General features: G+C 43.8%; 2 protein-coding genes across 10 annotated transcripts in view; one reads left to right on the top strand and one right to left on the bottom strand.

Annotated features, from left to right (window-relative positions):
- The window catches only part of arhgef9a (Cdc42 guanine nucleotide exchange factor (GEF) 9a), a 48,870-nt gene extending 35,061 nt beyond the window's left edge, over positions 1-13,809 (top strand). For 8 of the 9 annotated variants that reach the window (XM_030367929.1, XM_030367933.1, XM_030367931.1 and 5 more), the window contains 5 exons: positions 1,126-1,255; positions 1,768-1,899; positions 4,986-5,229; positions 6,352-6,420; positions 8,562-13,809. In XM_030367929.1, coding sequence (XP_030223789.1) covers positions 1,126-1,255; positions 1,768-1,899; positions 4,986-5,229; positions 6,352-6,420; positions 8,562-8,737 — 751 coding nt within the window. In that variant the 3' untranslated portion in view covers positions 8,738-13,809. Of the gene's footprint in view, positions 1-1,125; positions 1,256-1,767; positions 1,900-4,985; positions 5,230-6,351; positions 6,444-8,561 lie in introns of all 9 variants that reach the window. The other variant, XM_030367932.1, reaches the window with a different exon arrangement.
- Positions 13,251-18,237, bottom strand: LOC115552138 (ankyrin repeat and SOCS box protein 12). The gene is made up of 4 exons (XM_030367938.1): positions 18,065-18,237; positions 17,094-17,462; positions 15,143-15,671; positions 13,251-14,770 (listed from the first exon to the last, which is right to left on the bottom strand). The coding sequence occupies exons 2-4, from the start codon at positions 17,355-17,357 to the stop codon at positions 14,628-14,630; spliced, it is 936 nt and encodes a 311-aa protein (XP_030223798.1). The 5' UTR covers positions 17,358-17,462; positions 18,065-18,237; the 3' UTR covers positions 13,251-14,627.
- Positions 18,238-18,866: the final 629 nt, after the last annotated feature.

The following is an 18,866-nucleotide window of genomic DNA, read 5'->3' on the forward strand; positions in this document are numbered from 1 at the left end:
GTAGTTTAGAAAACAATAAAGGGCATTAATTACTGAAACCATGATAACGGAAGGTCATATTTCAATGCTGCATAGCACACACACACACACACACACACACACAGAAAACTGCATCGTGTGTGTGTGTGTGTGTGTGTGTGTGTGTGTGTGTGTGTGTGTCTGTGTGTCTGTGTGTGTGAGAGACAAACAAGCATACTCACAGCCCAGCGAACAGTGATGAGAAGCAATCAGTGAGTGTCAGGCAGCACTGGGTCATTCACGAGCCCAGCAGCGGAGCCCGTTTTCAGCCAGGGACAGCCCCGTGTGCCAGCTCAGCCGACTGTTGCTGCCAGGGCCCTGTGTTTAACAGAGCTCTGGAGGATCTGCCAGATACACAGATGCTGGAGCATCCGCACACACACAAACACACAAACGCACACACACGCATACACACAAACGCACGCACGCGCATACACACACACACACACACGGACACGCACTCACCCACATGGACACACACATACATGCACACAAACTAACGCACGCACACATACACGCACACACATACTCACACAAACGCATGCACACACATACACACAGACACACAAACTCACACACACGCATGCACACAAACTCACGCACGCGCATGCGCACTCATACACACGCACACTCCAACACGTGCAAGGCCAGTCACGACCACTCCCACAAACACACCATCTCCCCAGCTAGGAGTGGATCAGTCTAAACCTTCCCTCGTCTGAACCCTGCCTGGCTCCATGTAATTCCAGAGCCGGAATTAACTGATAAAAAAAAAAATAATGGCAGATCAGACGAGATCTCGGTCAACGGTTGTATTGGATCTGGGTTGTGTGTGTGTGTGTGTGTGTGTGTGTGTGTGTGTGTGTGTGTGTGTGTGTGTGTGTGTGTGTGTGTGTGTGTGTGTGTGTGTGTGTGTGTGTGTGTGTGTGTGTGTGTGTGTGTGTTGGGAACGGGCAGAGTCTTTTATTAGGTTCTGCCCGTTCTTTCACCTCAGATACAATTGTGTCCCTTATTTTAACGAGCGAACCCAACCAGGAGAGGCTTTTAGCGGAGCGTGTAACACAGCATCATGAAGTGTGTGTGTGTGTGTGTGTCCTGTCTCCATAGTGACTATCGCTATGTGGCAGCGGCCCTGGCGGTGATGCGGAACGTCACTCAGCAGATCAATGAGAGGAAGAGGAGGCTGGAGAATATCGACAAGATCGCCCAATGGCAGGCCTCCGTTCTGGACTGGGAGGTGAGCCGCGGACATGAGGAGAAAATGAAGAAAGCATTGATATATAGATGAGCCTCGAGATATCATAGCTTGACCGAGAGTCGTGATTTACTTTTGGGGGGTGATGTCGATATCTAAAATGGCCTCCGAAGAATATTTTTCTATTTGTGTTTAAACTCTTTTTATAAAGCGTCATTAGCTTCATAAAAGGTTTTAAACGTATTTTAAAAGGGAGACTAGAAGAACAAACGTACACACACTACGAAACCGCACAGCCAAATGACATACACAATATAAGGCGCTAGACTTAGTTTGTCCCTTTAATTTGACCATCCTCTATGATTTTATTTTTTGGATTGAATGAATAAATGCGTGTTATTTATTTGTTTTAGACTTATTTACACGGCTGAGTCGCATTGATGCTAAGCAGCGGAGACTAGTGTGTGTGTGTGTGTGTGTGTGTGTGTGTGTGTGTGTGTGTGTGTGTGTGTGTGTGTGTTTCTCTAATTTGTGGGCTCTGTGTTTCCATCCAGGGCGATGACATCTTGGACCGGAGCTCTGAGCTGATCTACACAGGGGAGCTGTCGTGGATCTACCAGCCATACGGGCGGAGTCAACAACGCGTCTTTTTCCTGTTCGATCACCAGTTAGTCCTCTGTAAGAAGGTAAGTTTCTCGTCGTCCTCCTCCCTCTCTTTCTCCGTCTCTTTCTCTTTGTCTCTCTCTCTCTTCCTCTTATCTCACCCTCTCACTCTTGCTCTCTCTCTCTCTCTCTCTCTCTTTCTGTTGGCCTCTCTCTCGCTCTCGTTCTCATGCTCTCTCCCTTTCAATTAAATTCAAATTCATATAGCTTTATTGGCGTGAGAAACAGACGTTTACATTGCAAATGCAGTTGAATAATTAGGTGGTCAATGTATCAAACGTTAAATACAAAATATATATACATATCAAATATATGAATATTAAATACTCAATATATAAAAATTAAAATGTTGAATACTTAAAAAATTCAAGTATCTCCCATAAACAGAACATTTTAAATTATGCTGTACACACACGCAATGCTCTCTTCCTTTCTCTCACTCTTGATATATTTCTTGTTTTCTCGTTATCTTTTTAGTTTGCTAAGATACTGTCTCCTACTGCTCTTTGCAGTAGGAGATTGCAGTAGAATAAATAATTTTGCTTTCTCTTAATCTTTTCATCTTTTCTTATCTTCTTGTACTGCTCTTTGCTGTTATCTCTCTCTGTCTCTCTCCCTGTCTCCTTTTTCTCTCCATATATTCTCTCCTTTGCTTTATCTTTTCATCGCTCTCACTTTCATTCAAATGCCCTCTTCTCGTATCACGCTTGTCTGTCTCCTTGTCTATCCTCTCTCTGTAGCTCTCTCTCCCTCTCTCACTCTCTCCATCACACTCTCTCACCCTTCTTTCTGTCCACCCACTGTCTCACCTTTTTCGATTTACTCTTGATTTAATGATCACATCTTCAACTCAGCCTTTTCAAAGTTTTTGCTTTGTTGCGCTACAGGATATTTAAAGACGGTTATATTTAGTCAACTTCAAAAGGGGTCCTTTTGAGGGCTTCCAAACCCACCGAAAGGCTGCAAATATATGACGTAATGTTGTGGCTGCAGGCCCCTTGAGTGAAAACCCGTCCAACAAGAACTGACCCCCTGTCAAAGAATGAAGATGTGCAGATCCAGGCCCTAATGTACCAGGGCGCTGCACCCCTGTCAGAATGATGTTCACACTTCGCTGCATTTTACCACGCACACACAGACACACAGACACACAGACACACAGACACACAGACACTCACACACACTGACACAGAGAAAAATATACACACACACACACACACACACACAACCAATATACCAACACTCACCAATATACGCACACACACACAAACACACGTACGCACAAACCCATACACGCACACAAAAAAACCAAATTGAAATATAAACCATGAACTTGGGTTGACACACGCATACACAAGCTAGCTTAGAACCGATCACTACTGTGAACCATCGCGCACAGACGCGAATCAAACACGTACACACTCACATGCTGTACTCTAGCCACAGTGGAAGGTACAATCACAAAGACGGCATAAAAAGTCAAGTCTACTCTTATCTATGTTGTCGCCTTCCATTTCCTTTTGTCCTGCGCCCCTCCCCTGGCTATCTGTCGTATACATCTCCAGTGCTGTTGGAATGTGCCGGAATGCGCCGGTATGTCTGTGGGCTGCAGTGTTGTTGTACTGTTAACATAGACCCCCCCCCCCCCCCCCCCCCCGCTAAGCACCCATATACCAATCTCTCCCCCCCCCCCCCCCCTCCCCTCTGTTCTCATGGGTCGGAGGGAGAGAGAGAAGATCCCTGCGCGAGAGAAAGAGAGACTCTTGAATATAAATCCCGTGTCTTTTGTTTTAGAGCTTCCTCCGACAGGATTCTCGGTACCGACAACAATTTCAATGGAGTTCTCCTCTGGGCGTGTCGGTTGGCGTCGTGCTTGTTGCTTTTCCTTCCTCCTCTTTCATCTTATCTCCCTAATCAGGGGCCGGAGAGAGCTTTATCTGTGCACGCTCATTGGCAAGGTTTTTTTTGGGCGGTTTTCGGGATTGTTAGGGCTCGTAGGGTTTGTGCATGGCCACTGAAGAATTAGCAGTCAGGGATGAGGGCTGGTTTGGGCATCCCAGCGAGCTTCTTGGTTCTAGAACCAAGATGGACACTGGGGGGAAATAGGCCTCTATTTCCTGGAAGTATTCCCGCCAAACGTTTTACAAAGTTTTACGTTATGTCCTGGTTATTCTTTTGATCATAGTAATAGTAACACACAATTTATTATTAGTTTATATTTGTAATCCTCCAATCCAATAATGTTACCATATTCCTGCATGCAGCACAACCCCTTACACACACAGAAGCACACGCACACACAGCACCACACACAAATGCACACACGCATGAGCGCACACATTATACTGGAAGTGTTACAAATCACTGCATTAGCGATAGCAGTTGCAGTGGGTGAGGTGTTTAATTTAGCTTGAATAAATCCATTATTTCAGGCTCTGGGCTCCACAACCGGAACATTGAGCTTCCTCTTCCAAAACACACACACACACACACACACACACACACACACACACACACACACACACACACACACACACACACACACACACACACACACACACACACACACAGAGACACACACACACACACACAAAGACACGCACACAGACAGACACACACACACACACACACACACACACACACAGAGAATGGATTGGCCTTAAGATAAGATACAGTTAAGATGTTCTTTATTAATTCCCAGACAAGAAAATGGGATGTCACAGTAAGTGTCATTACTAGATGCTTTATTTAAAAACATGTTTGCATGCCAGAAACATAAAATTTTGAGATGACCTTGACCCCTAAACACACGCACACAAATCCTTTTTTTATGTGGCACTTTTCATACACGAGGCAGACTCAAAGTGCTTTACATGGAAACATATTCATAAAATAAAATAAAATAATAAGATAAAAGGAAAATAAAGGCAGAGTAAAAAAAATGTGTTGTAGAGAGAGCACAATAAAATGAAGTAATAAAAAAAATTGAATTTAAGATATAGCAGAAAGCTAATGTCAAACTTAGCTTTCAGCTTGACGGCTTCCTCTAGTATTTCCTGAACCTACAAAACACTCAAAATGTCTGCTTGTCCTTCCATCCGTGGCCCAGGACCTGATCCGTCGGGACATCCTGTACTACAAGGGGCGCATCGACATGGACCGCTACGAGGTGCGCGACGCCACCGACGGCCGGGACGACGACTTCAACGTCAGCGTGAAGAACGCCTTCAAGCTGTGCAACAAGGACAGCGAGGAGATCCACATCTTCCTGGCCAAGAAGCTGGAGGAGAAGATCCGCTGGCTCAGGGCCTTCCACGAGGAGAGGAAGATGGTGCAGGAGGACGAGAAAATCGGTTAGTCCTTCCTCCCCCCCCCACCCACCACGCCGTTTTGGAAGGCATTACTCTCATTCACGAGGGGCCTGGTTGATTTATATCCTAGTACTCCAGCCATGCTGCATCACACTGGGAGAAAGAAAAAAATTTGGGCAACCGATTACAGAGCTACTAAATATGGCCCGAAAAGTTTTTTTTCTGCAAGACAGAAATGTTGGATGCGTCTCTCTCTCTGTGTTGGAGTTGTAGCCGTGTATCTTTGCTTTGTTGGCGCGGGCCACATGCAAGCATCGATGTGTTGTTTTTAAATTGTGCAGAATCGGTACTCTTGACATAGACGTTCTTTAAGTCTGTGGAGATGGAGCTCAGGCTGCGTTTGAGTCGCACACTTGATTATAGTGTTTCATTTATATGAAACTTACATTTATTTACTTATTACGTAAATAAGTTTATAAAAGCCACATTTAAAATGCATCCCCTTGTTCGGTTTGTTTTTAAATTAATATGGTATAGATATATATTTAGTGCTACACGCGAATCTCCTAAGATGGCGCAATTTGAATGGTTTGCTATCTCGGGATATTGGGCAATATTCCTAGCCTGGGTAGCCCCGCCCCTTCTTCCGGCGAATTGAGTTCGCCCTGCACATGGGTCTGGAGAAGAGCAATACATTTCTTTCTGCTTCCGATACGTTTTTTGCGGGAGCAGAATCACAAAGCTGGCTTTTCCCCTTGGCACGCGATTGGCTGGTTTCAATGACGACAGGGAAGCGACGGCAAGCAGCCAATCGTGTACAGAGTCAATAGGCCCGTTGATCACGCCTCACGTGCTGAAGAAAATGACGGCAGCTTCCCCAGACCAACGTTCGATCTACGATTGGCTTGGTCTGGTAATAGCCAGGCTACAATATTCCATGATTGAGATCTCAAACTCTGGATATTGTTTTCATCGCAAAATGTGCGAGTGACGGTCCTCTCTTCATGCTAATAAAAGAGAAATATTTTTTTTTTGTTATACCTTGTGTCAAATTATTGATTCCTTCAGCAAGTAGCTGTGTAATAAGCAGCATGATGTGCAGCAAGCCGGTCAGTACTGTAAAATAACTTTTGGCTCACTGTCCATTATTCCTAACTCGATAAGGTTTCGAGATCTCAGAGTACCAGAAGCGGCAGGCGGCCATGACAGTGAGAAAGGTGACCAAACAGAAAGGTGAGGCAACAAGAAGATACCAGGTGACTTTCCTTTTCTTCTCTTCGCTGATCTGCTCTGTCTTCTCATTGCTGTTTACTTTTCCCACTTTCCTGCTTACTTCTCTACCTCTTTAAAACCTGAATGTAACTGTGAATTTATAAATGTTAAATGCTGTGTTTATGACTGTACTTCTACAAGCTCTCTACTAAGACTAGGTTTTCTATAAGTTAGGAACAGTTCTCTCATTATTATTACTATATGTGTTATATATATTCTGTCCGTTGTCTATGAGTTAAATATCTCTCGCATCATGCACTATATGATATGACGGCTTTCCGTCCTATTTTGTGAAGTAAGCACCAATGAAAAGACAGAGGACTTTTGCATGACGTATGAGTTCAGAGAGCAATACCACTGTTTCTGCCATGTTTGGCCCATGACTATCCTGTCCTGATACCATTATAATATACATAAAACAAATCTATTCCGAAACAACCCCTGAACACAACCGTCTGATACATAATTTACTGTTTTTATCTTTAGTCTTAATTAACCTATGATTCTGATACATTTTTACCATGCAACAACTTGCTAATAACAATTATTCCATTGCCTTTAATTATGAACAAACATGATAAATTAGTATGCATTTTATTTTTTTACAATTCAGTGGGGATAACAAAAGAAACACATTTTCGAAGCGAATCATCAGGGCACGAAAAGACTGAAGACCCACATGTCAAAACTGCTGGTATAATCCTCCTAGGATCTCCTCGTTGAGCTAGTTTAGCGGCAGGCTAGATGTACATATGATGAACATAATGCATTCACCGTTTACATTTACCGAGGATAAGGCGTTGCCATTGTGAGTTCCACAAAAAGCATGACCATCCTTGGGATCTGAATTAACTAATGACATGCTGGAATGTTCTCTCTAACGTTAGGCTTCCGGCGGTATCTGTTCTGTCAGACATGTTGTTGTGTGTGTTTAACTTAGTGTTGTATGTGTACACATGGCTCTGGCACAAGGTGAAGTACTCTCTTGAATTTCAGATTCATTTATAGATTTCATCTTGAGAAAGAGAGCCATGTTATATGGACATGGGTTGAGAATGATAAAGGTATATGCATTAGAGTTACTACCCTAGAGCTAGTGCAACAAGATGCCATGGCAACTGCTTATGCAGTATTGGAAGCTGTTGTGATTAGCATCGGCATTAGTGCATGCAGTCCACCGACCAATCTGTTTTCAAGCCTTATCTTGACTGTTCAACATAGAATAGGTCTCACTGACGAAGCTATCAAACTGCTAAACAGTGTTTGGGATGAAAAACAAAATCCTTATCTTTATTTTATCTCCAAGATGCCATGGCAACTTTTTTTAAAAATATTATTTCATCTCCAAATATTGATTGTACTTGTAGTTTTTGATAACACTAGCATACAGTAGTTGTGATGCTTGTAGGCTGTAGCCATATTAGTTTAGTAGGCCGTAGCCCAGCTTGTACCAAACAGCTTTTTGTTCAATCTATTTTTGGCACTTTGGTGTTTTGAAGTCTTGAGAGTACTATTCAAACAAACAAGCGGTTGGATAAACAGAGACGAACCACGTCCCTTGTCAAAACGCCCGGTTCTATCAGTGTATCCCATCACATGATCAATGGGTTCTCTTGTTTGCTACATGCTATCAGGTTGGTTTGAATAGTGTCTTTGGTCTCCCTTGTGTCATAACTTAGGCTGGTGTTCACTTAATTCCATTCTAGTTACCTTAAGGATACCGCACCATAGATATATATATATATGTGATTAAAAGAAACAGAACATATATTAATAGTACTCATAGTACATACTACTCATAATAGTTGATATTGATATGTGCCCGTTTGTGCTTAAGTAGTTCAGTCTTGTGCGCGCGTGCGTGTATGTGTGTGTATCGTCGTCGACGGGGTGTTTCTATGCTTTAGCGGTAGACGCATGAATCGATGTTGTGTCGTTGTGTCGCTCGTTCGGACGCAACGCTGATAACCTTTCTTCTTCTTCTTCTTCTGTTATCTTCCTCCTGCCCTCTTTTTATTTTTTTACGCTTTGTTGCCCCACCCCTCCCCCCCTCCCCCCCTCCCCCCCACACCCTCCCGCTCTATTGCCCCTGCCTTTCCCAGGTGTAAACAGGTGCACGCCCCCCTCGTACCCGCCGCCCCAGGACCCCCTGTCGGCGGGGCACTACGAGGTCACGGAGGACATGGCACAAGGGGAGGTTTTTGAATTAAGTCAATCCAAAAGAGGCCAGGCTCCCTTCTGGCAGAATTTTAGTAGATTAGCTCCATTTAAGAAATAAGACACTTGAGAGACTCTTCCGGAAAGGACCAGCTATTTTTCTTAGAAGCACTAATAAACGTCGGGTGATTAACATCCGAAACGATGAAGAATATATTATAAAAAAACAGGAAAAAAAAACACACACACACACACACACATGTTCAACGAGAGAAAGACTTTTGAAGAAGAAGGACCATGTGTTAATATCTCCAACCCCCCAGAGGGTTGGAAGCACCAAGAGGACTGAAGAAAAGAAAATAGACTTTACATTTCATGTATGTTATCGGCACCATTCTTTGTTTGTTGTTTTGTTGTTTTTTTTATTGGTCAAGCTTCTCCCACCACGGCACTCCTTCACAAACTCCACCCCTCTCGACCTCTCGACCCTGCGCCCTCACTACAACCACGCTCTCTGATTGTCCACAAGTTGTCCATGAGATGTTTTTCGGGGGGGGGGGGGGCTTCCTTAATCAAGTGTTTTTTGTCCAACCCCATTCCTCCGGGGAGCAAACCCCGAATCCCAAACCTGTGTTCATCCATCTGTAAAAGGTGGAGGCTGCTTCATTGGCCGTATGATCGTATTCGAAACTAAAATGAGTTGTCGTTGCTGTGCTGCTCTGTGAGTGTGTGTTTGGTGAGGACCTTGTGTACGTTCACTGTGGTGGAAGTGGAATGACGATATGTGTCATCTACAGGCTGTAGCATCTGTCCCCAACTCCCCCCCCCCCCCCCCCTCGCTGTCGGAATTAACGTCGTCTCAGATCCAGTGATCACAGGCCGATCGGGACTACGCTGCTCTGAAGACGTCTGTCGTCATTCTAGGCTGCATCCTCCTCCCTCCCTCCATGTTCTCTCTCTCGCTCTATAATATACCATCTTAGTTTCTCTCTTATTCTCTCCCACACTCTGGCTCCCTGCGTTCCTCCAGCGCTCTCCTCTCTGATCAATACCCCCCTACCGTGGAGACCTTTCTATACCGTTCTCTCCATCCTTTACCTTTTACTTTCATTCTCTCCATCTTTCTCTGATCTATCCACGCTATCGGCGCTGCTTTCAACCGGCTCGCGTCTCTCTCTCCCTCTCTCTCTCCCTCTCTCTCTCTCTCCCTCTCTGCCTCTCCCCCTTCCTCCCAGCGGTTGGTATTCCACTAGGAGCTGGCAAGCGGGGCTGCTCAGTCTGCCATGGGCCGCATTGCATCGGGCGAGGGAAACCAATCAATGGCCTCCTCAACAACCATTAGACCATTTACACGCTTTTCGCTCAACCATTTTCAACAGGATATTAATATCCTGTTTACTGGCCAAGGGAGCTGTGGTTTATGGGGCGGTGTGCTAGGGTACAGCCCAGTAGAATGGGATTCCTCCTGCCAAATGCTGGAAACCACCTCTCACACGAATCCCAACCTCCACGTCTGGGCTGGCTTCTTGTTCGTGTTTTGCAGGACCTCTGCACCAAAAGGCTTTCATGAGAAGTAATGGTGTTTTGGTTACCTGCTATGAAAAGCACAGCCAAATACACCCAGATCCACCCTCAGTGGTAATGATTAGTACCTAGTAGAGAGTGTGGGACAAAGCTGTATACCGGAGTATATAATTGCTTTTCCTCAAGCTGGAATCAAGCCTACCTTTGCAGTGCAAAATAAAATGATAGGGTTGGACAGAAAGAGTGAAAGAGTAAGTTTAAGAGTGAAACTACATTTATTGAGGAATAGGATCAACTTGAGATGGGTTGAGTCAACTATGAAGTGAACAAACGTGATGAAAAGAAAGCCAGGATGCATTGCGGCTGGTAGGTGAGCCCGGGTGGCTGGATGGCTGGAGGACATTGTCTGTAATCTGCAGCACGCACACTTCCTGGTGCATTTTTTAATTCTTTCAGCGTCTTTCTTTGCACTACAGTGCGTCCTTCACACCAGTTGGAGGGGGGGGGGGGGGGTCAAGGGGGGGGTCCGGTACCAGACAGTTTGTTTAACCAACGACGACGACCAGCAGCTGTCCCTTGCGGACACAGAGGTCGTGAACCCTTGGAAGATGGCCGCGCCTGCCGCCTTTCGAATACACTCCACCTGCTTATCTGCGTATGTTTCATAAAGGTGTTTTTTTTGTTCTACGATTGGATTGTTAAGAGATATATCTGTTGATTTATGGTTACGTGATCATGTTTGTGGACCTCAGATACATGAGTACATTTTTCTGTGTTGGAGTTAAACCATCTACATAATACAATATGGCAACTTGTGCCCTGTGTTGAACCATTATATAGCCTCACAATTCACCATACAGAGGGGGTATATGTGTTGTAATATGTCAATTGCTTTGCCTTCTTAAAGGCCTTATAACCTATTGGAGGAAGAATTAAAAGAGACCTGAGACTTGTCTCTAGTCTGTTGTGTAATTTATCTCTTTGGTTTCAGTAAAGAAAAGTGGAGTTGAAACACTGAGTTGGTTGGTGGTGTGGCCACACAGGAGCAGTAGGAGGAAGTCTTCCTCTAGCACAGATATGATTCCTAGACCATAACCTCAGGTCGAGTGCAGTTACCCCTCACCCCACCGTTCAACCCCGACAGACACACAACCATCAACAAACACACACACACAAACACACGCATACATACACATGCACACACACACGTGTGTATGCACGTAGCTGGCACACCGTCACACACAGGTACACACATGCGCACAAGGGAAAACACCGCAAACATACTCCTGCAGGCTTATCGGCCCGTTGTGCTGCTGGAAAGAGAGATGCGATCTAACAGTGCCTTCCAGCATTCCACTAGTGATGATGATATCTTAAGTTTCACAGGCCAACCTGAGGTAGTCGTGTCATTCACCCTGGGCATGGGTCTAGGCTCTCTCTCTCTTGCTTAATAGTTCTATTTTTCTATCTTTTTTTTCTTCCTGTCCCTCCCCTCATTTTCCCTCTGTAGGTTGGTTTTTCTGTCACTATTTTTCTCTCTTCCTCCTTGTCTCTTCACCGTTTCAATCTACTCTCCTCCTCCCTCCAATCTCCCTCTCTTTTCTTTGTTTTTCTCTCACACTCTCTCTCTCTGTATATTCATATATATGGAGATATATATCCCCCCCTCTGTCCATTTTTTTCGTCTCTTTTCTTCTCTCACTCCCCAGTACCCTCTCTCTTGTTCTCGTTCTTTCTCTATCTCTCTCGGACTGGGAATCCCATTCCCCAGTGCATGAGATCCAATCCGACCAGAGTATAGCGATCAGTCCTTACTCCCTGAACAGGAGTAGGCAATGTATTATCACACAAGAGAGCAGTATTATCACACATTAGCATAGAAGTGTCCAATATAGTGTTGCACAAACTGACAAAACATTAAGTATATTCTACTTTCAGACATTTACTTCCTTCGTTGCACATTTAAAAACATATTTAAAGCTCAAAAACCGCTGCAGTAGGATACTGTTTGTTATTTTATTTTTTTCCTTTCTCGGTCGGTGTATTAGAAGTAACTTGAAGCATATATACAAATTATGGGGAGTTGTAAATTGAAGGAACAATCATCTATTTTACACTTAGCAGCTACACACTGTAAATACTGTACAAAAGAACAGATCATATATTTGGATATTAGTATTTTGCGTTGGAGACGAATGTTGTACCAGTTCTAGCGTGCGCTAACACACCGCACCAGATAGATGCATGCTTGTGGCATCCAAATATTTTGCATGCAATTTAACCAGAACTCTTTAACCAGATTGTTTTAGCTTCATTTACAATCCCCCTTCATCACTTAAATACAAAAAACCATCGCTGAGTAAACCGATACCAGCTCACTGAAAGAAACGATTATTTAACTCCCCCGGTTGTGGCTTTTAACGCTTTATTTATTTATTGTCAAACCGGTGTTTGTCATCGTCATTGGAAATCCAAGATAACACTGAAGTGAAGAGCACTGATGCTGCCTTGTCTACGTGGAACTATGAACACAACTCTCTTTACATTCTTACGTCATCTTCACACCACACTCGCCAACGATGGCTAACTGTCCAGTGCCATTAACGGCTGTGACCGAAAACGGGTATCTTGTTTTGTTTTTTATCAGTAAACCAAACAGGGATGTACAATGATGATTGCCCTATTCGTTGTTGTTTTTTTGGAGTATAGATTTCAAGTCAAACAGAGATAAAAACAAGAAAAACCTCTTCTGATTATCAAAACAATATCAGCCAGAAATCCTGAAGACACAATTACACAGAACTTCGCTCCAATATCCCAGTACTCTCCTTTTGCTGACATTCTGAAGAACAATGGTCTGACACTACCAATCAATTTCTCACAACCTTCTATGAAATTCTGTGTCCTCATTTTTTAATTTGTGTTACAATGTTTACCGGTTTTATTTGGTTACCCAATACAGAAACAGCTTTAAGTAAGATTTATCTGAGGCAAAGTTAGGACATATTTGTTGCCATGCATCAATGCGTGTCTGTCCTGCTTGTATTATTTAATGACCTTTTAATTATAAATGCATCAGTGTTATATATTTTTCCTCACCTATTTCTATGTTTTGTTGTGTGTTTTTTTTTCCAAGGGACATATTAGCAAGTAATAACATTCACAAACCTGAGCATTGCAACATATTTGATAGCTATTTCTTGCAGTTATGGCAGTCCTGTGTTATTTCGGAATAGTCAGGGTACAGCAGGGTCTCTATCTTCAAAAGGTAATTTAATGTGGTTTTTAATGGCCGCAAGGTAACAGAGGGCCCGCTTTTGGAACTCTTAACCATTTGTATATTACCATCTAGTTTAAGGTTTCGATTTTTGACCACCACAGCACATTTACTTGCAAGTTTTATCCTTAGGAAATGTCACCATATGCAAACATTTGTATTTTATTTCTTGCTGGCATTTAAGTTTATTTGTTGTATAAATTTAAAACCTTAAGAATATTGTCTATTCAATCGAGAAACTGTGAATGGGGGAGTGGAGATGTCTACTGTATGTACATTATATGTTTTGATGTAATCAAAAGCACTGGGAATATGTTGTATTCCGCTGAAAAAAATGAAACCATATCTGATATAGCTGTACTTTTGTTGAAAATAAAACCTCTATATACATAGCTGTTTTGGTATTATAGCCTGAAGTAAGTCACATCACAATAAAAAAGAAGCCATTTATCATATACCATAGAGTAGGCCCAAGGGCATACAAACTTCTGCATTAGCTTTGTATGTAGCATGGGTTTAGATAAGAATGGTGGACAGGACATATTGTCCCGGTTTCCTGTTGTTTGACATCATATCCGCTCTAAATGGCTATTTACAGCGTACAGCTGTTACCTATTATACAGTATGAGGTACATCAAAACTGTCAAATCACAAATTAGTTGTCAACAAGTTACAAAAACAATAATGCCTGCTGCTATTAAGAGGCTGCATAGTTACAAAACAATGTACAATTCAAAATTGATATTTTATTTATCTGAAGTCTAAAAAAATGCATACATTCTGAACAGTGGAAAATTGTGGGAAAGTGCAATATCACCGCCAGGAGGGTATTTTATAGGTGGGGTGTTATTGACCAGAAGCCCATAATTGGTAGTGCTATTCCGATCTCTAGCGGTAGAGCATGGTGTTACAGGTATATGACCTCGATCTGGCACATCCAAGCGTCGAGTTGTATTATTGCAAGTTACACTAAGAAAAAAACAATAAATTCAGTGAGAACACAGCAAAAATATATATAAATGTTAATAAATATAGAAATCAATAATAAAAGGCCACTAATACGGATGTAAACAGAATTTCATTTCGTCTGTCCCTTTGCAACAAATTTGGGGCATCTTTGCAGGTAGGCCATATGTGTAAATATCCACATCATCCATGACCGACACATAACAAAAAAAGTGCAATCCATCCTTGATCAAAACAACACACTTCATATATTCAAGGCGACATGGTTCAAGTATTTCCTGAGAATCTGAGGAATGTCCAAGCGTTCAATGACTGGCTCTTTATTGGCGAAAGGCAGGTGTCTTCGGATCGTTATCCGGGTCTGTGACATCAGCGTTTTGGGGTGAACTGTAAAAAATATAAAGCACGGATAAAATATATATATATATATATATATATATATATATATATATATATATATATATATATATATATATATATATATATATATATATATATATATATAGACCTATATATATAGACCTATATATATATATATAGACCTATATATATATAGACCTATATATATATAGACCTATATATATATAGACCTATATATATATAGACCTATATATATAGACCTATATATATATATATATATATATATATATATAGCCTATAATGTTAAACCATTATCGTTAATACATACCGTGGCCTGTCGCATCAACCGTGAAAAGTCGAACTTTCTGTCATAGCCATACACACAAACCGACGTCTTACCTCTTTCCTTAAGCAGCAACACCAAGGCTTCGTTCTGCTTCGTCGTCTTGTCAACGATCAGCGTGGGCAAATACACGTCTGCCCCAAAGTCCACGAGCAGCTGCACGTACTCCACGCCGCACCCGTACCGGAGACACATATCCAACACGGTCTTGGGCTGCTTGATCCGTCCCAGCATCTTCTCGTCCGTGCAGTTGTAGTCGGGGTTGGCCCCGTGGAGCAGCAATAGCTTGAAGCAGTCCAAGTGGCCGTACACGGCCGAGATGTACAGGGGCCCCCTGCAGGCCGTGGCGTTGGTGGCCCACTCGGGGACCTTGGACCTCGCGTCGACCTCGGCGCCGTAGCTCAACAGCTCCTGGAGCACCTCCACGTCCCCCTCGCGGGCGGCGGTCAGCACCGGGGAGCTGTTGTTGTACGGGCTACCGTTGGGGTCGGCGCCCGCTTTGAGCAGGGCCACCACGCAGTCCAGGTGCTTCCCGCTCACTGCTGTGAACAGCGGCGTCTGGGCCTTCACATCCAGGCTGTCCACCTGCAGGTGGAAAACAATGCTGTGAGCCACAATGTTGTAGCAGAAGATTTTATCTTGAAAGAAAGTTTCCTTCCACAGTGTTTTAGGCTCAGTAAGAAGACTAACCCTCAGCTGTCTGTCTGTTAATGGGATGTTCGTTGTTATATGCTATTTTCTCTTGTTTTCTGAGCAAATTTTTACAATATCGTGTCAAGTCTGTACGAAATAATGTAAACCACGTCCACTTAAGATGGAGTCAGTATTAACCAAGTCACACAAATGTCCTAGTAGATAATGTCCAACCCAGTGTCACGGAAATACGTGACACTGTCACGTCACGTCCATCTTTACGGAGATATTCCTGAACCGCATAAAACGAAACCGGATCGTTTTCGCCCGTTTCGGCTCCGTTTGTACGGGGCCTAGAAATGTATGTGGTTGAACACGTGTAACCTGTTTTATTTAATTTATTTAAACGGAACAGTGTGCATTAATCAACATGGCCATTACATCGGACACATAAATGCACCAGATTTAGTTAAAAAAATATTTTTCATCTGTAGTTCCTGAAAAGGCTCACCTTGATGATTCTGGCTTGTTTTTATTGCCCCAGCAACCGAAAGATAATAGGGGCATTCTAGGACTGTTCTGATATTGCAACCCAGTCTCACGGAAATACGGTACACTATCACGTCACTTAATCTATTAATTCGTGATTTTTTTACGTGCCTAAAAACACATTTCTAACAATGACAGCTTTTGGCCAACCGTTTCTACTTTCACCTTTGATTCAGAGAAATTGTGACAATTCACGGATATATTTAATGCAGGTGCGCTGCTCTGTAGCAAACCGCGACAGAAAAAAGGTAGCTACTATCTCTTCTTTTTAGAATGAGTTTGAAATTTGTGCTTTTGGCCCCGTCCACACAAAGCCGATTTTTTGGTGACGCCGCATAAGTCTTGAGCGTTACGGCCAACCGTCCAGACGGAGCTGGCGTAACCGGTGTCCGAAACCGCACATCTCTGAAACCACCCTAGGAGTTGGTTTTAAATCTATGTGGTTTCGTGTTAGGATTCGTGTGGACGCCTGAAACGCAAACTACGACGTCATTAGCCCCCCCACCAGCTGGGGGACGTCAGAGTTGCGTTGAATATTTCATTCATTATTTTATTTGTATTCTTTTTGTAGCTTTAAATATAGCCCCTTGATGAAATTAATTAGTAACTGTACATTAAAAAGTATTTCTGTGAAATTGAAAAGGTTGAATCTCCTCGTGACTAGCGCGCAGGCTGTGTGCGCCGCAGGCTTGATGCGCTCCACTTTATTTATGTGGAGAACCGGCGCCTTGAATGTGCACTCCAGCGTTTCTACAGCTCGATGCGGTCTCAACCGCCAGTAACCAACCTCCGCTCCCTCTCTACGCCCCTGGGGGTTCTTCTCACCTCCGCCCCGTGCTGCAGCAACACCTCCAGGCACCCCAGGTGTCCCCGGGAAGCCGCCGCCCGGAGCGGCGTCAGGGGTATCCCCCATCCGCTGCGGCAGTTGATGCACCTCCTGTAGCTCTCCTGGGCCAGGAGGCGGGCGAGCAGGGGCGCGTCGTCCCCGCTCACCGCCCGGTTCATCTCCTCACACAGCTGGCCCTCCTCGTCCTCCTCCTCCCTGGGCTGCAGCAGGGAGAAGATCTTGGAGATGTCCATCAGACTCATGTCGACCGTACCTCCAGCGATGGGTACCCCCGGGGGGCAGGGGGGGGGGGGGGGGGGACGTGGGGGATAGGGGGGGAAGCTATAGGCGCGTCAACGCTGTCCCATCTACAGTGGAAGACAGACATGACTTGGTTGAAATAGACCATCACACACACCCGCATACGCATACACATATACACGCGATCACACACACACACACACGGATAGTCTAGGCTAGTAGTGGGTTAGGGTTTTTAAGGGTTTAAACCCCAATATTTACCTCCTTGAAAGAGATGCCTTACTGCTATTTGTTGATTAATGACTTGTTCAAAGGAAAATTTTTCCACAGCAGTCATTGTTTGTTGGAATAAACCATCCCAAATATGCCCGAAATAGAATACAAATGTAAAGTAATGACACTAGATTCATCATCGCAAACCTTCAAGTTGTTTTGGTTGCGAACCGACCTTCGCCTCACATAACTTTAACTGTGACTCTTTAAATATCAGTAAACAGCCCTATGTGTTAGGCAAAACATTGTTGCCACTAAAAAACACGACAATCCCTGAAGTAAGTGTATCACTTCTAGTAGATAAAATTTCACAAAGCATTTACACATGCAGAGTCGAGCTGATCCTCTGAGCTCTAGAGAACCAAAAGGTGTGACACAGTGGGACACAACCGCTCGATACAATTGTAATGCGTCTGTCAATGTGTCAGTTACGTACCTTGCCCTCCCAGGTATCCAATGTCTCTGCAAACGGTGTTAATCAGATGGGGAGTAATCATTTATATTGTCACTCCATAATTTGGACCGTGAAAGTAACCAAGAGTTCTCCGGGTGATTCTTTCTCAGGGTGTGAGACTACTGGGGATATCAGGACACACTGTGTGTGTGTGTGTGTGTGTGTGTGTGTGTGTGTGTGTGTGTGTGTGTGTGTGTGTGTGTGTGTGTGTGTGTGTGTGTGTGTGTGTGTGTGTGTGTGTGTGTGTGTGTGTGTGTGTGTGTGTGTCTGGAGCCAGAAAGGGCAGGGAATTCGGGGGGCTGGGGTCTAATTTTAGGTCACAGATGGGCCTGGCTAGATTTCCATTCTTGGAGAATTGGGGCTGGGTTAAAATTAGAAAAGGTGATAAAAAACTTGCGCCACTCTTTCAATCTGTGGCCTGTTAGACAACGCAGTTTACACTGTGACTCACCAAATTCACTGTGAAACACAAGAATAAAAAACAACAGAAAATAAAAAAGGGGTGATAAAGAGCATCACAATGCATATGCGAACAGCTCAGACCCAACTATTGTCAGGTGAAGCAATGCCTTGGAAAGTATTCAGGAACCATCGAGGTGGATGCCAACATGAGATGATGGCATCTTGTGGAAAGTAATATACTTATGGGGAGTTGGGGGAAATGGTATCACTCAGGCCTCATTCACACTACTTGGAAGCCGTTTCAGGAGGTGTCAGCTGTCGGTAGCTCCCTTATAGACCCTCTCAGGAAGAGTTTGCGATCAGCTGTTCTCCCTAACCCGCC

This window comes from Gadus morhua, chromosome 10, assembly GCF_902167405.1.
Source record: "Gadus morhua chromosome 10, gadMor3.0, whole genome shotgun sequence".
Lineage (NCBI taxonomy): Eukaryota > Metazoa > Chordata > Actinopteri > Gadiformes > Gadidae > Gadus > Gadus morhua.